The 25,489-nt window shown below is 38.9% G+C and overlaps 1 protein-coding gene across 4 annotated transcripts in view; it reads right to left on the bottom strand.

Moving 5' to 3' along the window:
• The window catches only part of nav3 (neuron navigator 3), a 148,821-nt gene that overhangs the window by 73,075 nt on the left and 50,257 nt on the right, over positions 1 to 25,489 (bottom strand). For all 4 annotated transcript variants that reach the window (XM_084406904.1, XM_084406905.1, XM_084406907.1 and 1 more), the window contains exons 4-7: positions 20,417 to 20,489; positions 14,182 to 14,365; positions 7,711 to 7,779; positions 3,785 to 3,933 (exon numbers count right to left, since the gene is read on the bottom strand). In XM_084406904.1, the coding sequence (XP_084263030.1) occupies positions 3,785 to 3,933; positions 7,711 to 7,779; positions 14,182 to 14,365; positions 20,417 to 20,489 (475 nt within the window). The remainder of the gene's footprint in view (positions 1 to 3,784; positions 3,934 to 7,710; positions 7,780 to 14,181; positions 14,366 to 20,416; positions 20,490 to 25,489) is intronic.

Genomic DNA, 25,489 nt, shown 5'->3' with positions numbered 1-25,489 from the left:
CGAGGTTAAGGATTAAATCAGTTAAAGGTCAAACTCCGGATTATGAATTTTGTATTCAAGTTTGCCATAAAATGAAAGACTACATGCTAGCTCTGTTCCAGAACCTAGCGAGCTGCCTAAAGGGCTACAAAGGCAGCATCCCAACCGTCATAAGTGCCTGATTTGGAACACTATGTAGGCAGCATAGAGTGCAAATAAAACTCATCTCACATCTTAATTGATTGCATGTTGCTAAGCTAACAAAGTTTATACAATATGCATAATAGATACATAACAACATACGCAAGCTATTTCTGGCCATTTCTTGATCTATTTATATTTTACCAATATTATATAATATGTATTTTATATTTAATTTCAGGGTTCCCCAACTAATGTTTGTGAACCCCTGGGGGTACGTGAGGAAACTGCAGGGGTTTGTGAGCCGAAAAGCATTTAATTAATTAATAGTTTATAAAATATATATATATATATATATATATATATTTTTTTTTTAATGAAAACATGAAAATAAAACACTAACTAAAAAAAACACACATTTAGTTTACCTGCATCTCATGTAACCCTTACAAACTTCACAGAACCGTGAACACGCGAATGTGTTGTTCAATTATTGAAATATGAATTAAAATCTAATGGGGTACTAAGGGGACAAAATAGTTTGGAAATTCCTGATCTATTTGAATGGGGACCGAAATCTAAGTAACTGTTGGTTGAAATTATGCTTTAACAACACATTTCAAATCAGGAACAGAATTACTCTACAATGGTGTCATAAACATAATGAAAGTTTGAATTTTTTTCAGGCTGGTCCAGCTAAAACACACTTTTTTGGCTCTTTTAACTGTATAGTGTGACTACAGTTACAATTTTTCCAATTCATAATATGTACCAGACCATTCCTGCCGCTTTTTCAGCTTCTCGTTTGGCAAAATGCATTCTGGGATAACCTCCCCTGTGAAGGTGCAGCCATATTTACCGTTTTATGACAAATTTTCACAGGTAAAATAGTAATTTCAATCAGGAAATTTTCGTTTAGTGAAAGATTTCCCCAACTGGTTCAAGTTGGACACATGTATTCACCACATTGACCAAAATAAAGCTGTGTGAACTGCTTTATATATCGCTACACTATTGACAATCCACGATGGACCTTGTTTCATTAATGTGACCATACCTTTAAAATTTGGCCAAAACATTAAGTCTCAAAAGGCAGCATCATTTTTCTGCCTACTGGAACAGCTTTCGTGTCAACAGTGCACCTATGGCAGGGCTCCAGACTAACTTTTTGCCTTGGTTGCACTGGTGCGCCTAACTTTTTTATTTAGGTGCACCAGCACAAAATTTGGGTGCACCCAAATCTTTCCTCGGATGTATCACCTTTAACGCCACAATTTTAAGGTCACCTTTTTATCACGCTCTATACACATTCATATATATTATGTAAATGAATTTAAACAAGAAGGTGTAGGTAAAAACTTTTATTTATTTTTTGAAGCACAATTATTAACGGTATTCCTACTCTTACCGATACTGCTTATCGATACAGTACTTTAACTGTATTCTTATGGTTCTTTTTGTTTTATATATAATAAACAAAGATAAACAATAGATAAACAAAAGATAAACAATTAAACAAAGATACACTTTATATAGGCCTACACAGTGCTTTAATTTCAGGAAGGCCTACTACTGTTCAGGCATGGTCTAAAAAGAAATCTAATAAAGTAATAAAATGTAAAATAACACTGTAAAATTTATCATAAATAGATTAATGCTTATCAAAGCTGAAGTTATTCTTTCGAGAGCTGTGAGTGATTTTTCTCTTGTTGTTTGATTTGCAGTAATGGCGCAATCGTCAGCATGTTTATTAGACTGCGGCCCCTTTAAGACCGGGTGCAGATATAATAGGCTACTGATGCACCATATTCTCCCAACTGTTTCCATAACTACGTCCATTTAAGACATAAACTGTTTTTAGTGAATCTCAAAGCCGGTAATTTTGACACGCTTTTGTGTACAATTGATCGTTTAGACGCGCACAATCTGCACATGAAACCGAAAGTATAATTTGCTTGTCTCGGACTGTTTCGGAGCGCGCGCCGCCATGCGAACAACATCTCTTGCGCAGATTTTTGTGTTTTTAATAGCTCTTTCAATTATTAAACGCGTCCCGCAATTTAGCAACAGTAGCTAGACTGCATTTACAACAATCACCGATCGTGCTGATTCTGATTCTGAGTTTTAGGGAGAAATGACAGCGTAATGCTGCGAAGGGAAGAAGTTGCGCGTAGATAGTTTTTAATGGTTTTAAGTTACCTCAATATATTATTTTTTATAATCTTTGGAAGCCGAAATTTAAAATAAAATCAGACTAATATAACAGACCTTAAGTGTAACCAGGCTACGTTTGAATGTTTAATTCTGTCCTCCATCGTCACTCATTAAGCAGGGCTGTCGTGTTGTGCGAGCTGTGGCATCGCGTGAGAGAAGAGTGTGAGTTCCGTCAAAGGAGAACAAACGCCAACAAACGTTCGTGCAGAGGCAGCGGATGCGAGGACGTCAGGTGCACCGGTGCGACCTAGGAAAAATGTTAGTCGCACACTTACAAAATTTGGTCGCATATGCGACCAAATTGGTCGCACTCTAGAGCCCTGTATGGTGTCCTAAAATGCTAGGTAGGCAGCTCAGTTTTTTGGAACAGAGCTCATTCTCTCCCTACCAGCCCCTCCCATGGTTCCTCCAGTGCAGCAGACTCTTTGGACAGAAGAAAAGGGAAGATGAGGAAAAAAAGGCAGATGGGAGTTTGCTTTTCTCATCTGTGGAGGTATTAGCACAGTAGCCCTGTAAATCAAGGTTTTGAGTAATGTTAGGCCCGATGGAAAAGGGCAGCCATGGGTTTCAAGAGAGACGTCGCCTATTAGGACTCTTTGATTCATCAAAGCTCCGTCTGCCATGTGAGACCCTCTGTCTGGCTTTGTGTGTGCAGTCTCGCCCTCTCCGTACCCAGTGTCTGGGAACACCAGCATCTGTGCTAACGGTGAACAAGGACCAGTAAAGTCCAGTATAAATCTAATCGGGCAGCACAGCCAAAAAAAACAGTCTGCGAGGGAAATCAGTTGCGTTTTGTTCACCGATCGCCATGGATCCTTGCTGTGAGGGGTGAAGTAGGGGCGAAATACAGGTCACACGCCTTTGAACTCCCAACCCGACTTCAATCGACACACTCCATCAGGTCTAGCGCAGATTTATGAAGTAACCAACTAGCCTGTGGAGATTTACACACTGGTGGCTGAATGGCCGTGTGGTTTTATGAAGTCGGCTTTGAATGATGGTTCGGCTCTGACAGGAAGATGAAATCTGAAGTGAACCCTGAATAGGCTGGTTATGTGGAAGAAGCAAAAATATAACATTAACGTCATCTCTAAATATGTAGGAGGAGGACAGTGAATGCCTAGGGCAGATCACCTTTTCAGATGTGAATAACACACCACAAAGGAACCGCAGTGCAATATTATACTTCAAGTCCCGAAATTTTCCTCAGGAAATGTGTTTTTCTGCAGATTTATTTACATCATTATGAAAATGTAATAAGAAATGCATTTTTTTTACCGGGGGAACCAGCTTAGAGCATCTTGCCTGGTCCCACAGCTCTATTGTTTCTTAGATAGTGGCACCATCTAGTGGATAACATGATATAGCTGCTGCTGTTTCATGTTAGTGACATGCAGAAACCTTGATTTTAATATTAAGATAGAGAATGTAAAGTCTGTAAATTACTCACCTCTGTCGTTGCCGCTAGCATACTGCAGTGGTTTGCTCTTGTCAATACTGTTGAAGCTCTGGCTCCTTCGGTTCAGGTTTGAGGAGCCGTGGGCTTTACTGCTGCTACTGCCGCTGCCTGCAGCGGGGACTCTGGAGGGACCTGGTAACCTGTAACACACAACACTAACACATTAGTTTGGTCTTCAATCACTGGATATGAGCTGTATAAGATTACATATAACTATGACAGACAGACACGCACACACGTACGCACACACACACACACACACACACACACACACACATTCTTGTACATCCATTCATTGACACAATTCAATCTCTATCTTCTTGCCCTAACCCTACCATTACAACTAACTGCCTAACCCAAACCCTTACCCTAAACCTACCCTTAACGTAATTATAACCTGATCCCTTAAACCAAGTCTTGACCCTCAAACAGGCCTTTAAAGGGCTCTCAGAAAGTGAGGACCATCCAAAATGTCCTCACTTTACTCTCTTTGTCCTCACTTCGATGGTCTAAAACTCAGATAGTTAGATAGATAGATAGATAGATAGATAGATAGATAGATAGATAGATAGATAGATAGATAGATAGATAGATAGATTAAAGCAATAAGCCCCGCAAAGTCGTTATTTACAGTGAATTTAGGCTTTGAACGCGGCTCAACCAATCAGAATCAAGGACTGGAACTATCCGTTTTATAAAGATATATAGATAAACATTTTACATTGCTCCCTTCTAAGGACATTTTTTTCTTAAACTATAGGCAAGTAAACCCATACAAACATATGCATGCATTCCATTCAAATATTGTGAAGGTTTACTTCCAATGGAGGGTAGACATATATTTCCAACTGTATATAAGCTCTAATAACATAGAGCTCTGGTAATGCCTTTTGAGACAATAAATTAATGCCATTTAGAAATAAAACGGCTCATTCCTCAACATGCCAGCATAATAAACAGCTTTTAATTGCTCTAAAATCTGCAATGAAACTAGCCTGGAGTGTGTATGTGTGTTTTTTCTTTGCATTGCCCTGTGCTGTATCCACATTATTGATGATTTACTCCTGCACAAAGCTTGTTAATGACTCACGAGTGGTAGTTTTTAATTGGGAAACACAATATCTAATAGCCTAACACCATCTCATAAACATGTCGTGTGAGAACAGAAAAGGCAGGAATTTACAGGGACTTTGACATTGACAAATATATATTTAGAGGCGATTCATTTCTCACCAAACAGAAATGTTCGACGTTACTCAAATCTGATTACGGCAAAAGGCGATTGATTTTAACAAACCAAATTGATAAACTAATAAAAGCATTTTAAATTTCCATCATTATTTGAAGTTCATCGCTGATCAAATATGTTTGAAAAGTATTATTATAAAGAATCAGAGAAAATAGCTTTTTTCAGAAATGATGGATTGGAAACCAATGATTCAGGCAGTTGAGGTGCATGTCTCATCAAGCCTCTAATGACACTGCTTCATCACTCGCTCATTTCCTATCAGGAACTTCTGCTTTTCCCTATTAACCTGTTATGCAGGCCACCATTGCCAGCTATGATAATACACAAGTGTGAAAAGTGGCTCTGAAAAAGCAGTTAATTCGCAGAGAGGTTATTTCTGTGAAAATTGGGGTGGATAGCATTGTCTGAATTGAGATAAGCATTTGAACGAAAGAGTTTTAGAAGTCAGGCCCACATGGAACTGATGTCTATTGAGAGCTCAGCAGATTCACATCAGCCCTCATGTGTTTGTTTATTAAATATGTAGACTAATTGTATCATGCTTTCAGCTATCAATACAACCGTAGCTGAGCGTAACGCATTTTATCATGTTGAAATCTGCAGATTTTTCCCCTGAATTTGCAAAGCAAACACATCAAAAGTGAGCAGATTCAGTTCGCCCTGGTTCAGAGATGCAGACAACATCTGACATCAGCATTTATAAGACATTTGGGTTTCTAATTTGGTCTTGAAATGTTCCTTAGACTATGATTTGCATAAATATGTATCATGTATACATACACAAATATGCCAGTAGAGGATACATTTGGTGCTTACCAGGCATTTGAAGATAGAGAACGTTGCTAAAATAGACCTGAATTAAAGCTGTGGTGCATATTTTTTTTCTGCACGTGCTAAAATACTTTATCCTATCCTGACAAATATGACATTCATAGGCTCTGGGGAAAAAAATCGGAGGTATTTTTAAAGCATTACTCTTTTTAAGCATCCCAAAACACAGCCACACACTGACTCAACCAAGTTGAGGAAGGACTATCTGATTGTTTGACCAATGGCAGGGAAGCAGGGAAACTTGTTTGAAATATTATATTTTTTATGTGGGATGGGGGTTGTTAATGGCATATTCTGCTTTAGGGGCTGATATTGAAAAATCTATTCCTGAAGCTGAAATGGTCAGCTGGAAGATCAGGTCTCCGGATCTGCTCCTGATTATTTGAGGGTAACAATTAAAGTGTCAATGGGGCTCAGATGAAAACCGTAAGCGTTTTACGGGGTTATCTGCACTGCTAAATAATAACTGAATTTTATTAAAATGTCACATCTTTTACAAACTGTGTCCTGCATACATAAAAGGCCTTATGGAAGATAAAAATCTTTCAAATTATGCCTATTAAAATTTAGAGCAGGGTGTTTCAGGATCAAATAAGACTGTCATCTGTCATCTCCGGTGAATCGTAATCTTTCCGACTGAAGTGCTTTGGATTGAGGTGGAAGTTTTGGATTCTAGAGGACAGCTAATTTATGCACTATTATCTATTCTGGTTTCCCCTCATAGGTTATTAAATTTGTCTCTCTAACCCAAATTACTACACAATAATCCTGTTTAATTAATCAATTAGTTTATCTCTCTAAACTAAAGACACAAAAAGGAGAAAGTGTGTACTTAGAGATACTTATATAGATCATTATATATATATATATATATATATATATATATATATATATATATATATATATATATATACACACAATTAATCATTTGTATAGGTTTTTCTCTTTGGAGATATTTGATACAAGATTTTTTTTTTTTTTTTTTTTTTTGCGTTCTCACTTACAACCACCAATAAATCTCATATCTGATCAGATTTTCAAAAGCTTTTGCCAGTAATGTAGCCCACTGATAACATTAGGCGTGAGCAGCCCTCTACATCCTTACAGGCTATTTAAAAGTCTATACAATGAAATATGCAGTACATTTGAGCTTAGGACGAGGGCAGAGTCCAGTATGAAAAAGAGTTGCTTCAGGACACATTTTATATCAGTGCTTTGAGAGAAGATCCCAGACCTCATATAAGTCAAAGAGAACTGCAGCGTCTCCATTCCTGTCCCTTTCCCTGCAGGCACATATTGTCTTTGAGCAAATAATGCCATCAGTTGAACCTTAGCCATCAGGCTGTCAGTGGAGTAAGCACTATATCACACATAGTGTCCATCACATATCTCACATAGTTTGGCCAGGGGCTGCTTGAAATGCTTCGCCAGCACTCAGATTCCCAACAGCTCAGAGATGAAGAAAATGCTTTCAGGGCCAGACAACTGCTGCCGAAGCTTCAAACTACAAAAAACCTCCGGCTAAAGTGGTCAGAGATAAACAGCGTTCAAGATCTAGGGATGATCCAGGACGTTCTGCATCTGCTCACCTCAGCTAAACCAAGATATTCAGCTCAAAACCCTTAGAAAAGCAACAGAAAGATTTTATAAAAAATATCTAGACTACAGTTGAAGAACCAGCATGCGTATATATCATCCACCACTTCCATCACCCAGATCTGTTGCTACAGCTTTGAACATCAGTGGATCGGCTTTCCCAGCCTCTAGCCTGAAGGTCTGCGGAGAGTTTCAGGTGTCAGAACAGAGCGAGAGCAGGCAGATACTGTAAAGACTCTACCTTGTGTTTTTCTTCTGAGGGGCTGCTATTCCACTGTGACCTGGTGGACTTGTATATCGTGCGGTGAGACTGTAAAGAGGTAGTGGGAGAGAACGAGAGAGAAACGGGAGAGAAAAAGAGGGAGGGAGAGAGAGAAAGGAATGAGGTTAATGATTGGATTGAATTTTTTTTTTTTTTAACTGTGGCATCTTTCTCTCTAATGCAATAAGGGCGGCACTTAGCGAGCCACAATCAGGGCTGGGCGCTTACGTGCAAACGCAAACAGCATGGCCTCTGTGTGCGCCTATTCAGATTCACATGACATGTCACTCGTCTCCGACCACAAGTATGTGTACTTCCTCCAACCGTCCTACTGTTCTAGTAGCCATTGAATGCTGTAAAGCCAAATCACACTCTTCATAAACCTGTACCTTAAACTATGCGTGTGGGTGAATACAGTACGAGCTTTATTCTTCGTAATGCTGAATCACTGATCCATTGAGAATGACCTCTATAACAACATATAACTCAAAGAAAGTAATCCCACATGACAGAGATGATATTCCTGTAGGTCCAGTCACAAAAACAACAACAACAACAACAAAAACTTCACACACTCACTCTCTCACACAAACACATACCTCTTCCAGGAACACTTTAACTGTGTGTATAAATAATGCATAAATATACACCGTTCAAAAGTTCGGGGTAAGTAAGATTTTAACTGGAAGCTTTAATACCAAGGTAAATTCCTTGGCAATAAAGCGCTTTCTGATCCTGATTTTGAATAGAGGAAGTAAATAGTTTTATTTAGGAAGAATGCAGTAGATTTGATTGAAAGTGACAGTAAAGACTTTTACACTTTACATCTACTTTTACTTTTAAAAGTTACTTTCTATTCATCAAAGAAAAAACGGTTTCAAGAAAAAACGGTACCATGGTTTATACCAAAAATATTAAGCAGCACAACTGTTTTCAACTGTGATAGTAATAATAATAAATTTTTCTTGACCACCAAGTCAAGCATATTAGAATTCATTCTGAAGGATTATGTAACAATGAAGACAAATCTGAAAATGTAGCTTTGCCATCACAGAAATATTTATTTTTTTATTTTTTATATATCAACATAGAAACAGTCCTTTTAAATTATAATAATATTTCACAATATTACTGCTTTGACTATTTTTGACCGAATAAATACAGCCTTTGAGAGCATAACATTCTTTCAAAAACATAAAAAAAAAATCTTACCAACTCTGACCGAACTTTATAACAGTAGTGTACATACTATAATGAAAACTGTAATAAGTTAGTAATACTGCAAGTATAATAATAAATATAACTGAACTGATCTCTATAAGGACAGAGAAGACCCTTACATTGTCAGATGGAATAAATGATAGATGGAGGTCCTGTCAGTAGGAGTTGTATTTACAACACACACATATAAAACAAACCCCAAACACCTCAGGCCAAACACAAAACACAGAACAGTTGGCTTTATAGGTCTCAAATCTCTCTCTCTTTCCATCCCCTGACAGCTGACTGACACTGCCTTTGTTCGTTTTGGGTGTGCATTTTTGTTTGTCTATGTTTGTATATGCTGTGTCTAAGCGGTAAATGTGCCTTGACAAGCTTTTGCGTTTAGCAGGTTTGTGAGCGCTGCGTGATGGAACGAGAATGTCAATGGATGGATGAAAATTGCTGAAAGTTGAAAGATGAGAGAGAATGAGAAAGAGGGAATGTCCAGTTCACAACGGTTCAACAGTTACAGTAAGAAGACATCTATCTAAACAGCACCTAGTTGCTATCACCATCTGCCATCAGCAAAAGGTCATCAGAATGGTTTACAAGGTCAAAACCAGGTGGTAATAGAGCTGATCAACCATCTACACCATCTTGGATCATGAATGACCAATTTAGACCAGAACTTAACGTAACAAGTGTTCAGTCATTTGATTTAAGTTTCTTTAGTGTTCCGTGATCGGCAACCCTGCCCACAGTGAAATTTCATTGGTTCAAAAACCTGTTCCACAAAATTAAATATCAAATATGTTCTGATTGGTTGTGATTGTGTCATGTCACGCCCATTTATACATAAGGTGAAACCAGCTTTATCTTGTTGGATATCTTGTTGGATATCAACTATATCTATTCAGAGCAAAAAAAAAGGCATTTCTATTCCTTTCTTCCAAAAGTTGCCCAAAGTGACTGAGAAGGTGGGAGTGTCTGCTCAGAAAGAGATCATTATGACCACCATGAATGTTTCTACGGTGAGTGCGTGACAAGGAGCTGGCTTGAGTCTAGCTGGCTAGACTACCACAGGTAAAACCCTGAGGAGCAACAAAGACTTCACCAGACTGAGAGAACGAGAGGAAGACAGTAAAAGAAGGAGGCAAGACAGCAGGTTAACAAGCATTGTAACCAAAGACAGCTCCAGTGAGACACTAACACTGTCTTTCACTCTCTCATTCACTCTCTCTCTCTTGAGAATGTGATCATGTCCACATGATTAATGAGGCCCACCGTTTCTCCTCCAGCTCAAAGAGGAACTCAGCTGGGGCAGTTGCTCTACAACCTTCTTTCTTTCTTTTTCCTTCACTTCTAAAAGCATTCAGCCAAGAAGTATAAGAGTGCGACAGTGGTGAGTCTGACAGTCTCAAGGATAAATCTTTTGCCGTGGGCCATTTAGACACACTTCACAGTGAGAAATCAAACAGAGACCAAATCCGCCAAGGTCACTATTCTGAAAATCTTAAATTGAATCTAAACAATTAGGTTTAGTGAGGATTACAAAACCATTCACTATAGTTTGTCTAATGGGAATCAGTAAATCTCAAGATTAGCCTACGTACTCAAATGTAAAAGCATCAGAATGATAAGGATGCATATGAAAAATCTTTAATGTTGTGCAGTTTCCAGTCATATAAGCAACGGTGACCACTTTTTGTGTTGCTACAATACATCCACACCAATCGACGTCAAGACAACCGCCGTATCGACCAGAGAAATAAAAGACACATTTCAAAAGCATAACTTATAAATCAAAACTTTCCAACTGACAGTAAAAATGTATCAAACAACACAGAACCACAGCAGATGTAACATTTGCGTTATAACAAACTAATCAATGTCTATTCTGATAAATACCCCCATAACATAGTACATTTGATTATTAATTTAGATTAAGTTTCAGATGTTATGTAATGTTTTAGTTAATATTTTTACAATCCTACCTTTAAAATAAAAACTCTTAACTAGCAGTACTTTACCAGTTCTAATGCAATAATTCTAGATGACTTTCAACAGCAAAAGACAGGAAACAAAGAATGACCAACCTGCAGAAAAGTTTTAAACTGATATAAGTGCAACAACCCATAAAATGAGTTTCAACTTACCTCCCGAGAGAGAAACATCTCATTTTTCAAAGCAGAACAGACAACTTCCAAAAAAGGAACTAAACACCTAAATATAAAATGTCACACTGTAGACCCAGAATAATTATCAAATCTGGAGGGACACAATAGCCTGAATACACTGAACAGGACAGTCCAAAAACTTGCACCATAAACGATTAATAAACTACGACAAAGTTAACAACAACCATGTTGCTCCCAGTCAAAGGACCTCTGTAACCCAGATCCGTGACACGATCAATTCTACTGTACCTATTGCTGTCAGACTTTCTCCCATAGGACAGTCGGCTCTTCCTGTCCCGTGAGCTGGGGGCAGGCAATCGTGAGCATGAGACAACCGAGTCGAGTTGTTCATCTCGGGACATGGTGAGCTGAGAGGGAGGGATGACACTTCACCCCCCATATCTTCCCCAGACCTAAAGGCACCGCAATGTCCAGCTATCCCCCCCTCTCTCTTTCAGCCTCTCTCTCTCTCTCTCTCTCTCTCTCTCTCTGACCAACACTCCAGCAGGTGTTGGCTATAGAAAGCCTGGATCTCTAAAACTGTAAATGGGAGCAGTGCCTGTGAGTAAAACCAGCCAGAGTGCATTATTAAAAGCTCCCCCCTCATTCCCAGGGATCTCAGACAGTGTTGTATTATGGTATTTAAATCTTTAAAACAAAACAGATATCCAGCTGACTTGGTGTCAAAAGTGTTAAAAGTCAATTTCCCTTTTTAAAGCAACAGCAACAGAATTTTATATAATGTCCTTACCAGTAAAAAGTGATAAAAGTTACTGTGTGTAAATCTATGTACAGATATTAGCCCTAAATGCAGTGTCTCATTGCAGTTTTCTTTCCTGTGCTGATGTATTTCCTGTTGAAACAGGAAGTTGGGGCGGAACTTATCGAAGGGCTTGTTCTTTTTGGTAAATAGTCAATAGTCTTTAGTTTAAGTCATGATTTAACTTTAGTTTAACCATGATGCTTCTGCTGGAACATAGCAAGTATGGTTAAGAGAAGGCATGCTTATTCTAGAAAACAATTGATTGGTTAAAAATTCAGTTATGCCCCTGAGTGCAAGATAAGTCATCATTATTTTTTTAATGCATATATCAGCTAAAATATAATGTTGTTAACTTTTAGCAATACAATACAGTATAGAGTACAGATGCACTCAAAGCTAAAAATGAAGCCACTAAAAACTTAAATTGGGATTTTATAAGCATTTACACTGACAGTGTAATATAATGTAATTAATTATATTTTATTATATCATTAAAAAAAGAAATGATCAGAAATGGGAGTAAATATAGTGCTGAGTAGCTGAAATTTAATTGCTGTACTGTACTGTACTGTAAATATCTTCTGACTGGCTTCTTAATAAAATGTCTTGTTAAGCAGAAAATGTAAGTATGAACAGAAAAATTATTTAGCACCAGCAACTTGACGAATGGCGCTTGCTCAGGTCAGTGTATGGAAGACCGTTTTACCCATTGAATTAAACATAATGAGTTTATTCACTGAGTATGTGATACGCTTCTGCCAGTAAGCTAAAATGCTTTAAGAAACTCCCAGGAGTCTGTTTAAGTGTTTCTGTGCTGTTGGCCAAAGACCAGAGTTGATGAATCACCAAGACCCCTGTGACCGATACAACACACACACACACACAATCAGCCAGCCACCCATTTTAACACCTGTAACCCCAAGCCAGTAAACGTTTGAAGAAACATTTCATAAACGCAATACAATAGCTTCCTTTTTACCAGACTGTCTGGACAGAACTGTGACAGTTATCTGAGGAGACTGTGTTTACAACATCCTCAAGGAGTACGGCCAATCTACAGCCCTCCTGGCCCAATTCTGCTCACTGATGTCATTTGGTGTGTGTGGAATTCTAAAGCTGTGTGTGTGTGTTTCAGGCTGGCAGTCCAATGCCCTCTGAACACCTGTCACTGCTGGATCTGAGTTGAGAGAGATCCCACAGGCCCCGGACAAGAATGAGGGGCAGCTGTTGTCTTTTTCTCACTCTCTTCCTCTCTCTCTCCCTCTTCTCTTTGCACTTGTGAATGCTGACAGCACAGAGAAGCACTACAAAACGCACACTCGTGCTTTTCTGCCTGTCCCACACACACACAAATGCATTCTGGGCCAGGTAACGTGAGCCAGGCTGTGTAACTCCACTCATGTGCGGCATCTTCTCTCCGTAGCTGCTGCTAAGATTACTCATCTATTTACATCACAGTTATGGCCTTCCTTTTTTACCTACACACGGACACGCACGCACGCACACACACACACACACACACACACACACACACACACACACACACACACACACACACACACACACACACACACAGTTCTATTATTCTGTTTAACTTACTAACCATTTTAAGTTACTAACCATTTTAAATTTCAGTTCAAATAGTGTATACACATATGACTTATATATATATATATATATATATATATATATATATATATAATTGTTACAATCCATGTTACATCCATGTGTCTTTAGTGAAAAAGTCAACATTTAATATTATTATATTTCATTTTAATTGTATATTATATTATATTATAGTATATAACTGTATATTTATTAAATTGTATTGTATTATATGATCAATTATATATCAATTTACTTTATACTAAAAATAATACATGTGATATTTATAAATTACTAAGAATTGTTTTGTTTTTTTCAGAAGAACTCAACTAGTTTTGATCTAGCGATCTAACACATTGTATGCTATCAGTGTATAAACTATCTTAGTTACAGTAGAAGCCATATTTAATTTTATGCGAAGAACAGTGAGCTGTTTTGGTAATTATTTGTACCTTTATGTTGATTGTTAAGTAGACACAACACAGAAAATACTTTGCAAAACATCTTCAGAATAAGCGCCAGAAAACACGGGCCTTTAGACATTAAGAAAGTACAATATAAGTCTTACAAGGTCTATGAACATAGAATTCAACTATAGCCAGCATTTTTTCCATTTATTTATTTAGCCGTATATTTCATGACGAAAGATGCAGAACTCAAATAGAGGAGCGACAGAGAAAGGTCTCATCAGACGTGTCCTACCTGGACTGCATGTCTTGTGTTTTGTGCTGGCTCGCTGGCGCCGCCCCTGTGCTCTGATGCGTGACGTGCTGTTGAAGCTCCACCAATGACTGCAGGTACTGCTGCTGGTGCTGCTGTTGCTGCTTGTAGCGGGACAGGATGAAGAACAAACCCAGGATGCTCTTCAGATTCCCATTACACACCTCTGAAGATCAAACACACCAGATTTAGAAAGTACCACAGGAAGAGCTCTTTAATCCTGCGGACGACTGCATTCCATTGATGCGACCAAACCTTAAATGCATCATGTTTTTAGTACAGGATCAAGTCAGAAGAAACGGCCGTTGAGTCATATGGTAGCTAGCCTCATTATAAGGAAGTTCGAGTAGAGTTTACAATCAGTTGAGAATATGGGGAGATAAGTTCTGTTCTCTGAATGAGGAAGTAATACACAGCATGACAACATACAACTGTCTGGAGGATCCAAGTTTAGCATTGTCATTTGACTGTCTGGAGTCTTGTGCGTCATAAATTAGACGCTAACATTTGTAAACAGTCGCTGTAAACGACTGGATCTGACTTTTAATTGAGACCTTTTACGAGATACTGATTCAATAAGCAAAACGTTGAAGTGCCGGATGGAGTTTAAAAGCCCATACGCTATTATCCTATGCACATTAGCGCTGTGAGGTGTGCTACGAGGAATTTGGAACTTTTTCCAAATTGAGGATGTGAGTTTGAATAAGTGCTAGCATGGCGTTGCTCTGATCACAGAGATAAAGGACTGAAGATGAAGGGAAGAGCATCGATTGTCTGCGCTCTGCCTGCCAGAGACGCTTTTCTCTCTTGTGCCCATTTATGAAACGGTCTTCATTCATAGTCACACACTGCTAATGGCTGGTGCAGAAAGCGACTGAATGATGGCAGTGCTGAGGCAGCGCTAAAGAGAAGAATCCGGTTTATTTCTGACAGCCTGCCTGTTTGTTCTGCCCGGCAGCGATGTTTGGGGTTATCAATCTTCTCCCGGTTCAATTTGGGACCGTGCGGTGCTGTAATTTGTATTCTACATAATAAAGCACTTAGATGGTATGTTTCCATTGAACATAATTTTTGGGTCAGGCGACAGAAATTTGGCACTATTTGGTGTCGTTGCACTTCAGGTCAGTGCGGAAAATGAAAAACTAGCAGGCTAATTTGCAAATGCATTTTGTATGTTTGCATTAATGGAGGGAATTAGTATTTTTCCTCACAACTGCTTTGTGCAATAGCATATGGAGAGCATTTAGATTTCGTCTAGGGGGCTACACTGATTCACATTAACGATTTCCACGAACACCAGTGAATTGAACATTGCTTATGAGATGTTACCATAAGGATTTCACTATAGAAAATAACATAGTTACTGGTATCACTAGTTCTATAAAATCATAGTAAATTATGACATTTACTTACAGTTGATGGGCCCCATTGACTTCCACAGTATGGGGAAAAAATACTATGGAAGTCAATGGGGCCCATCAAGTGTTTGGTTACCGACATTTCTTTTGTGTTAAGCAGAAGAAAGAAATTCATTCAGATTTTGAATAACTTGAGGGTGATGGTGACAGAATTTTCCTTTTTGGGTGAACTATCTCTTTAAGTAATACATTTTACACATAACATGCTGCATATTCAGTCTATGAAGATTAATGATAGTGATACTTAAAATTGTGTGGCTAGTTTACATTTCTAAGCAATCATATGAACAGATTTTGCATTACAAATTATAAAATGGGTGAAAATCCCATAGATTTGCATGGAAATAGGGGCCCAAGACATATCTAATGACTAGAATATCATAAAGAAATGGTTCTCAACCATGGGGCCACAGGTTGATTTTAAATAATTTAAACTATATAAAAAAAAATCAAGATGTAAACTGAAATTTACTCTAAAATATATTTTAATTGTCCCCCACCCCCCAAAAAACTCTTATTTTTATTGAAATACATACAGAATCAGAATCTTCTCTTTCAGAATCTTTATCAACTAATCAAATTAGATTTTTTTCATGACAGTCCTGCCCCAAACCATGTAAACAAACACCAGTGAGTTAGGATGTACATTGGAAACTTGAAGTAAAAGTTGTATGCTAATGAACACACTTTAAGCAGAAGTTTAAATGTGGAGTCATCCGGCTTCTGTCACTAGCCGCACAAGGTCAAAGGCGTATCTGTTCAGCCGGGTTCATTAAGGGAAGCGAGGACAGGGAAGTGTGAATACATTATCTATTTACAGTGATGTGACCTTGACCACTTCCTCTGTATACAGTAGTGTTCTATCATTTCAGTACCAGTAAACATGTAATACTTTGTACAGAATTACAAAGTGGATTGGATGTATATACAGTACCGTTCAAAAGTTTGGAGTCGGTAAGATATTTCATCACCAAGGCTGAATTAATTTGATCAAAAATACAGTAAAACAGTAATATTGTGAAACATCACAATTTAACAAAAAATACAGTTTAATATATTTTAAAATGCGATAGAAAATCTGAATTATCATCAGTCATTACATCAGTCTGCACTGTCAAGTGATCTTTCAGAAATCATTCTAATTTAGTGCTCAAGAAACGTTTTTTTATTATTCATATTATTATCAATATTGAAAACAGTTGTGTAATTTGATCATTTCTGGAGTTGAACAGCCCCCATGCCTGTGACAAAGAAAGTCATTACAGGTTTGCAACCACGTGAGGGTGAATAAATGATGAGAATTTTCATTTTGAGTGAACTATACCTTTAGCCCAGCTGAGATTAGGAAAAGTGATTTCTATGAAAACAGGCTTCCTGTATTTTACATTTTAATGAGTGTCTTTCAATTTGAATACCTCAGAAGGTCATGCTTGATCTCTTTTGTATGACTTGTGAGGATTTTTGATTTGAGCAGAAGGATTAAACAGCTCAGAGGAAGCGCCTCTTCATTTATGCTGACATCAGTTGCGTGAACGTCTTAATACACGTGTGTGTTTCTTGTCATGGTGGGTTTCACGGTCAGGTCACCGGAGAAGGTGCCCCCTTTGACCCTATGAGAAGTCTTTAGGACTAACCTGCTCTTTAACGAAGTGCAACTTTTCACCAGATCCTCACAGCCAATGAGATCAAAGCTCAGGTCATGGTGTGCCCTGCACTTAAAGCACTTAAAACCGGAATCCCACTGTGCGTTCTGATACCCTACACACCGTGAACAGAGAGTCATGGCCAGTGCAGCAGGAAAAGGGATATTGAGAGCTTGCACCTCTCATTATTGGACTGTTCTGGGGAATGAGGGCTAGGATAACACTCAGCAGGGGTCGAGAGGAAACTTTCCCTGAGGACAATTTTATTGCACAGATGATGCACTTTCATAGCGAAGGAGGTTGGGTTTCATTTAAGTGTCAACTTTGTCTCAGATGTTTCTCTTAAAATTCCTCGAAGAGATAGAAATAGAAACAAATGTGACAACTGTACACATACAGTTAGAGTGGTATTCTATTAAACTACTTGCCTTTTTAAAATTTGGAATGGTGATTTGTTTTAAAGTACATTAAACATTCTGTCAGACAAAGAATGACATTAAGTGCTAAAAGAATGCATTGAGTCTCGGAGTGTCTGAAAACCTGAATGTTGTTACTTCCTCTTCAAAAGAAGAGGTTCCATCTTAAAATTACAGTTTTCTATCATTTTGAGGTAAATAAGCTATGTGTTGTGGGAATTGGGATTCATAGACGTATTAATTAGTTATTAATTAGACTGTGAATGCAAACTACAATGGCAATAATACTAATAATAATGATAATGGTATTTTTAATTGTATGTTTTTAAATACTTTTTAATTTATATATTTAAACTTGCAAAACAAAATTGTACTTTTTTTTTTGGAATGACTTGCAGTATAGTGCTATTAAACTAAATAGCATAACTGAATGCATTTTATTTAATAAATTGAGGATACTTCAGGAGGAGTGAAATCTAATTCGCTCTGAATTTAATCTTGTTGTCTAGGAGAAATAATTTAATACATTAAAAAATAAATAAATTCAAAACTGACAGAAAAAGAGAAATACTATATGACATAGTGTCTGTGGTTGAGACATTATTACATTTATTTTCCTAGGAAAACTCCTACACAGTCAAGCACATCAAACAAAAAAACAACTTATTTTATAAAGGTCTTGAGTCGGCATGCCTCATAAAATACTAAACACAAGCGTATGCAAGCCTTCAAACCTCAAACTCTGAAACCTTAGCTAATTTAATTAAGACAACTACTCACAGCTTTAGGAAAGATGCTCAACACACACACACACACACACACACACACACACACACACACACACACACACACACACACACACACACACACACACACACGCTCACTTGCTCACGCACTCACACTCACACACTCCTCACACCCTCCATCACTCACTCACTCACTCACTCACTCACACACACACTCACATACTCACACACTCACTCACACACTCACTCACACATACACACACCCTCCATCACTCACTCACTCACACACACACACACACACACACACACACACACACACACACACACACACACACACACACACACACACCCTCCATCACTCACTCACTCACACACACACACACACACACACACACACACACACACACACACACACACACACACACACACACACACACACACACCCTCCATCACTCACTCACTCACTCACTCACTCACTCACTCACACACACACACTCACTCACTCACTCACTCACACACACACACACACACACACACACATACACACACCACTCACTCACTCACTCACTCACTCACTCACTCACTCACTCACTCACTCACTCACACACACATACACACCCTCCATCACTCACTCACTCACTCACTCACTCACTCACACACCACTCACTCACTCACTCACACACACACACATACACACCCTCCATCACTCACTCACTCACTCACTCACTCACTCACTCACTCACTCACACACACACACACACACACACACACGCTCACACGCTCACACACTCACTCACACACTCACACACTACTCACTCACTCACTCACTCACTCACTCACTCACTCACTCACTCACTCACTCACTCACTCACTCACTCACTCACTCACTCACTCACTCACTCACTCACTCACTCACACACACATACACACACCCTCCATCACTCACTCACTCACTCACTAAAAGTAGGGGATGAGTGTGTGATGAAAGCTTGAGAAACCCTATACACTGTATATTTATGGACCCTGTGCACTCATGCTGAATTTAGCGGGACAGTGAATACAGTATCCAAGCTGCTTTAGGTTAATGATATCATTCCACACAGAATTTAGTACACTTGAGCTCAGACTGAAAAAGAATATCAAGGATCTTTGTGGTTTGTCAGTGCAGCCGTTCTAAAAAACCTAAAATTATTTTAAAATAAGGTTCAAATATCAACTAGTATCTATGGGCTCAAACACTCTGCCACCAATGTAGCTATAACAATGATGTGATACTTAACTGTGTATGCATACAGAATTACATGAAATGCTAAAAATAATTATTATTCCACCACGCCACTATGTCAGGGTGTTGCTTTGGGTGGTTCCTAATTGGCAATTTATAAGCTCAATTTTAAAAAGTCTCAATGACAATAGAAACATTTATTTTGTGTTTATAGAACATTCTCATTCTGTATGTATTTCAATACAAATATGAAAAGAAATATGAGTTATTTAGGGTATATAGTATACTCACACATTTCACAGTAAATTTCAGTTTACACTTAGATTTTTATAACATTTTATAGATTTATTTGTAATATAGTTAAAATTATTTAAAATCATCCTGTTGCCACATGGTTGAGAACCACTTCTTTATGATATTCTAGTCATTAGATATGTCTTGGGCCCCTATTTCAATACAAATCTGTGGGATTTTCACCCATTTTATCCTTTGTACTGCAAAATCTGTTCATATGATTGCTTATAAATGTAAACTAGCCACACAGTTTGAGGTATCATTAAACTTCATAGCCTAAATATGCAGTATATTATGTTTAAAATGGAATACTTAATGTTGGTGATAATGAAAAGCCATTAATTCTATATATAAGCAGTAATGTAGCAATAATACTGATGCAAACACCACCAATCATAAGAATAGCAGGCCTATTTGTGCATATGAAGGAATTTAACAGTTGTTATTTAGTTTCAAGCAGACAGAGGGGTCTTACCTTCAGCAGAGAGCCCTTGAACACTGACTCCTCTGGCCCCTAAGAAATTCAGACAAGCCTCCACATTCTCAATCTGAAAGACAAAAACAAAGAGATTAGCCATAGAGCAAACCCACCAGCACATGGTCATTACACTGAGGATGTGGACGGTTAATGTGAGTGACCAGTGGTGTCAGAGAGGCGGCTATTGAACCTCACACGCATTCCTTTCAGTATTAAAAATTCAACAAAGCCTTTGACTGCGATGGTTTCTTCTGAAGGTCGCCTTCAGTAATAGCATACTTCAGTATGTATGACAGCTCAACTGGTGTCCGTTTAGCTGACGCGCGCATGTCGATGTTGTGCGGGGACACGTCCACGGATTTATTCCCACAAAGGCTCTATTGTCGGGAGTCAGACAGTGTCATGACCCCTGGCTAACCTTTGCGGGTCGGACCCGGAGTGTGACTCTGGGACGGCAGTGTGTCACACCTACACACACGCTGACAGACGGACCAGGCATGACGTTGCGGGCTGTAATAATACAGCACTTGACTGAAAGTGTGGTATTATCATGACGCCTCCACTCATGGGCACACAAAGGGACTTTGGCCATGTGATACAAATGGCTTGCATATTTTGCACTAGTATAGGGCAAAATGCTGAAGAAGTCGTAGAGTAAGGGTCAGATATAGTCAATGGGCCAGACCACACTATATTATTATGCGACAAGCTCAATACTATGTGGAATGCATTGTGCTGTGTGCTGGACCCTTGTGACAGAAGCGAAGACAGTTGACTCAGCTCATACAGTACATGAGACCCTGAGGGGATGCCCTTGTGCACATTTATTAATGCGGTCTATAATACACAGTCTCACAAGGAAATGTCACTCTAGTGGTGATTTCCACTATTTTATTACTATTTTTAATGCTGTTTTGAAGGGTATCGTAAAGAATCCTCAGTTTTCACTTTAGATGACTGTGTAATATAGAAAGTGTTAGCATAAAGAACATAAAGAACTAAAACAATCTAAGTAGATCACATAAATAATAAAAATAATATTTAACGGTTATATCAAATGATTAAATTGTATAATTAATTCAAATTATTTGGTTGAAAATAAATACTGCAATACAGATAAAATGAGAAAAAGTATCGTAATACGATACTGAGAACTTAAGAAAAATAGAAAAATGCAAAAAAACTAAAACCTGTTACTCCTGTCACATTATAATATGACTGTTAGCTAATGTGTGTGTTTCATTAAGCATGTTCAAATTAAATTCAAGCATTCAGAGTGAACAGAAATCGGACAAATTAATTCATACAGTGCTTTCATTAAAAAATCTGACCTTATCACACAGCTCTGGAACACTATTCTAATTGGTCAATCACAGCATTTTATGGTTAAAGATTGTGTGTGTGTGTGTGTGTGTGTGTGTGTGTGTGTGTGTGTGTGTGTGTGTGTGTGTGTGTGTGTGTACAGTTTAATGAACACTATAATGTTGTCTCAGTCACCTAATTACCTGTGCTAGTTTCATGTCACTCATATTTTGTCTCGCATTTTTTCAAGTAGCCATAATACATTGGATAATATACAGTCAGTGAGTCCTAAAATGCTGTAGTTCTGCTGTGAAGGCCGAAAGGAACACGATTTAATGTCATTCTCACAGCTGTCACAGATTTACAGTCTTTCACGCAACTCCATCCATCCATCCTCTGACCTCAGTGCCCCACAGCGAAAGGCATGGAGCCAGAAAGATCCACACAGATCACATACAGTATTAACTCCCACACACACACACTCGCAAACACACAGAATGACGAATAAATGAGCAATTGTTAATGCGATCCGTATCGACAGCATCTTGTTTCTTCTTACATCTGTCCCGATGGCAAGTAGCCTGTTTTTCATATGACACACATCCCACACACAGCCGCACACACAAGGAGCCTAATGCGCTTTGATTATCTTCTCTCATAAACCTCTTCTAATGGCAACACAGTGCAGAACATGTGTGGTGCACCAGAGATGGGCTGTTTTTCATTGCAGTCTCATTCAGACGACGGCACCCACGCACATGGGCACCCGACTGCAAGTCCTGACCAAAAACTGATTCAGACATTCTCAACGAAGATGAAACGTACTTAACACTAATGCGGTCAAACGCTAAACGCTTGCCTGGTATTTAAACCGCATCGTTTAATGCTTTTCTGGAGTGTTTACGATATAGGATAGCTCATAATGTCTCTGCAATGGACTGAACATTTGTTGCCGTCACCAAAAGCGCGAGCGGATGCTGTTGATTGACAGACGTGCACGAACAGACATATGGATGGGGTTTGCGCTCTAAAAGCGAGAAGATCATCAAGTTTGGTGTCCGTTACGGATATAATCCCATAAGTACGGTTGGAAATTCCACCCTCCTTTTAATAGCAGTCCCATCAACCCATCCCTCTGTTTATTTTTAGTCTGTCTTTCAGCCTACAGTGATGTACACATACAGAAACCGTGATTCTATACGCTAATGGCGAGCAGAGCTCTCGCCAGCTTTAGATGCCGAACCGCCGCTTGCCGAGCGGTTTTTCAAACCATGTGGGATTTTAACAACTCTCCGGGAAAGTCAGATCATCTGTTTTTCCGACATAAACAGACATTTTCCAGCACCAGATATGCCATTAAACGCAATTAGGGAGGAGAATGTTTTGATGAGGTATATTTTCACAAAATAATATTGAGAAATTTATAAGCAAGCACTTTTCAGGGCTGACACGGATGCAAACGGGATGGAAAATTACCACGAGTCGGCTTACATCCCTTGCTCGAAATGACAACGGCGAGCTGTTTAAGTTTACTGTCTCAGCGAGCTGCAACCGTCATAAATCTGATCATGTTTAATCTATACAACACACTTATCAGAGCGAGGCTTTAATGCAGAGTAAATGTTTGCACTCGGGTCCGGCTGTGTGGATCCAGATGCTGAGGGGCCCAAGCTAGCTGCGCGGGGACCGACTCCAAGCATATCAGATAACCGTGGGGTGAGCGCTGGCTTTGGAAAGTGTTGCTGCTCCAACACTACCATGAAATACAAATGGTCTTTTGCCTCAATTATATGGCTTTCACTTAAAAACCACTCAGAGCAAAGAGAACAGATAAATGCTGTTTTCTCCGGCACTTCTGTTTTTTCCAGGGAGACAGCTGCAGTCGTTTTGTACCATTTCATTTCCTCTGATCATAGTGACCACATACACATGAATTTGATGAGCTGCCCATAGGTAAAAAAAAAAAAAAAAAAAAAGCCTGTGCAATAGAACACAATGGGGCTCATTGTCAAACAGGGACTATTTTTATTTACACAAAAAAAAAAAATTAACAGTGGTTTTGTACATTGGTTTAATAGTTCAAAAGCTTTCAAAAGTTTATATTTCAAAGGTAATAATCAGTTTCAATTTAAAGGGAATTCTGCCTTCCAAACTCATTTAAAAAAGAAAAATGTTTTTAAGTAAAAGTTTCCCCTATCCAATATTTTTCACAAATTTCCATTTGGGGCAAGTTGTCACAAGTTGTGTTTTAAATGTCATAAATGTATGCAATTAATTAAAAATATTTCGGCCAAACAACTGCTCAATTTTTTCCATACAATTTATATATATATATATATACTGTATATACAGTGAGGAAAATAAGTATTTGAACACCCTGCTATTTTGCAAGTTCTCCCACTTGGAAATCATGGAGGGGTCTGAAATTGTCATCGTAGGTGCATGTCCACTGTGAGAGACATAATCAAAAAAAAATAAAAATCCAGAAATCACAATATATGATTTTTTAAACTATTTATTTGTATGATACAGCTGCAAATAAGTATTTGAACACCTGTCTATCAGCTAGAATTCTGACCCTCAAAGACCTGTTAGTCTGCCTTTAAAATGTCCACCTCCACTCCATTTATTATCCTAAATTAGATGCACCTGTTTGAGGTCGTTAGCTGCATAAAGACACCTGTCCACCCCATACAATCAGTAAGAATCCAACTACTAACATGGCCAAGACCAAAGAGCTGTCCAAAGACACTAGAGACAAAATTGTACACCTCCACAAGGCTGGAAAGGGCTACGGGGAAATTGCCAAGCAGCTTGGTGAAAAAAGGTCCACTGTTGGAGCAATCATTAGAAAATGGAAGAAGCTAAACATGACTGTCAATCTCCCTCGGACTGGGGCTCCATGCAAGATCTCACCTCGTGGGGTCTCAATGATCCTAAGAAAGGTGAGAAATCAGCCCAGAACTACACGGGAGGAGCTGGTCAATGACCTGAAAACCGCTGGGACCACCTACACTAAGACGTCATGGTTTGAAATCATGCATGGCACAGAAGGTTCCCCTGCTTAAACCAGCACATGTCAAGGCCCGTCTTAAGTTTGCCAATGACCATTTGGATGATCCAGAGGAGTCATGGGAGAAAGTCATGTGGTCAGATGAGACCAAAATAGAACTTTTTGGTCATAATTCCACTAAACGTGTTTGGAGGAAGAAGAATGATGAGTACCATCCCAAGAACACCATCCTTACTGTGAAGCAAGGGGGTGGTAGCATCATGCTTTGGGGGTGTTTTTCTGCACATGGGACAGGGCGACTGCACTGTATTAAGGAGAGGATGACCGGGGCCATGTATTGCGAGATTTTGGGGAACAACCTCCTTCCCTCAGTTAGAGCATTGAAGATGGGTCGAGGCTGGGTCTTCCAACATGACAATGACCCGAAGCACACAGCCAGGATAACCAAGGAGTGGCTCTGTAAGAAGCATATCAAGGTTCTGGCGTGGCCTAGCCAGTCTCCAGACCTAAACCCAATAGAGAATCTTTGGAGGGAGCTCAAACTCCGTGTTTCTCAGCGACAGCCCAGAAACCTGACTGATCTAGAGAGGATCTGTGTGGAGGAGTGGGCCAAAATCCCTCCTGCAGTGTGTGCAAACCTGGTGAAAAACTACAGGAAACGTTTGACCTCTGTAATTGCAAACAAAGGCTACTGTACCAAATATTAACATTGATTTTCTCAGGTGTTCAAATACTTATTTGCAGCTGTATCATAC

This window comes from Rutilus rutilus (genome assembly GCF_951802725.1).
Source record: "Rutilus rutilus genome assembly, chromosome: 4".
NCBI lineage: Eukaryota > Metazoa > Chordata > Actinopteri > Cypriniformes > Leuciscidae > Rutilus > Rutilus rutilus.
The sequence above is the reverse complement of the archived record's forward strand: the minus strand, read 5'-3'. Positions and strand labels throughout refer to the sequence as shown.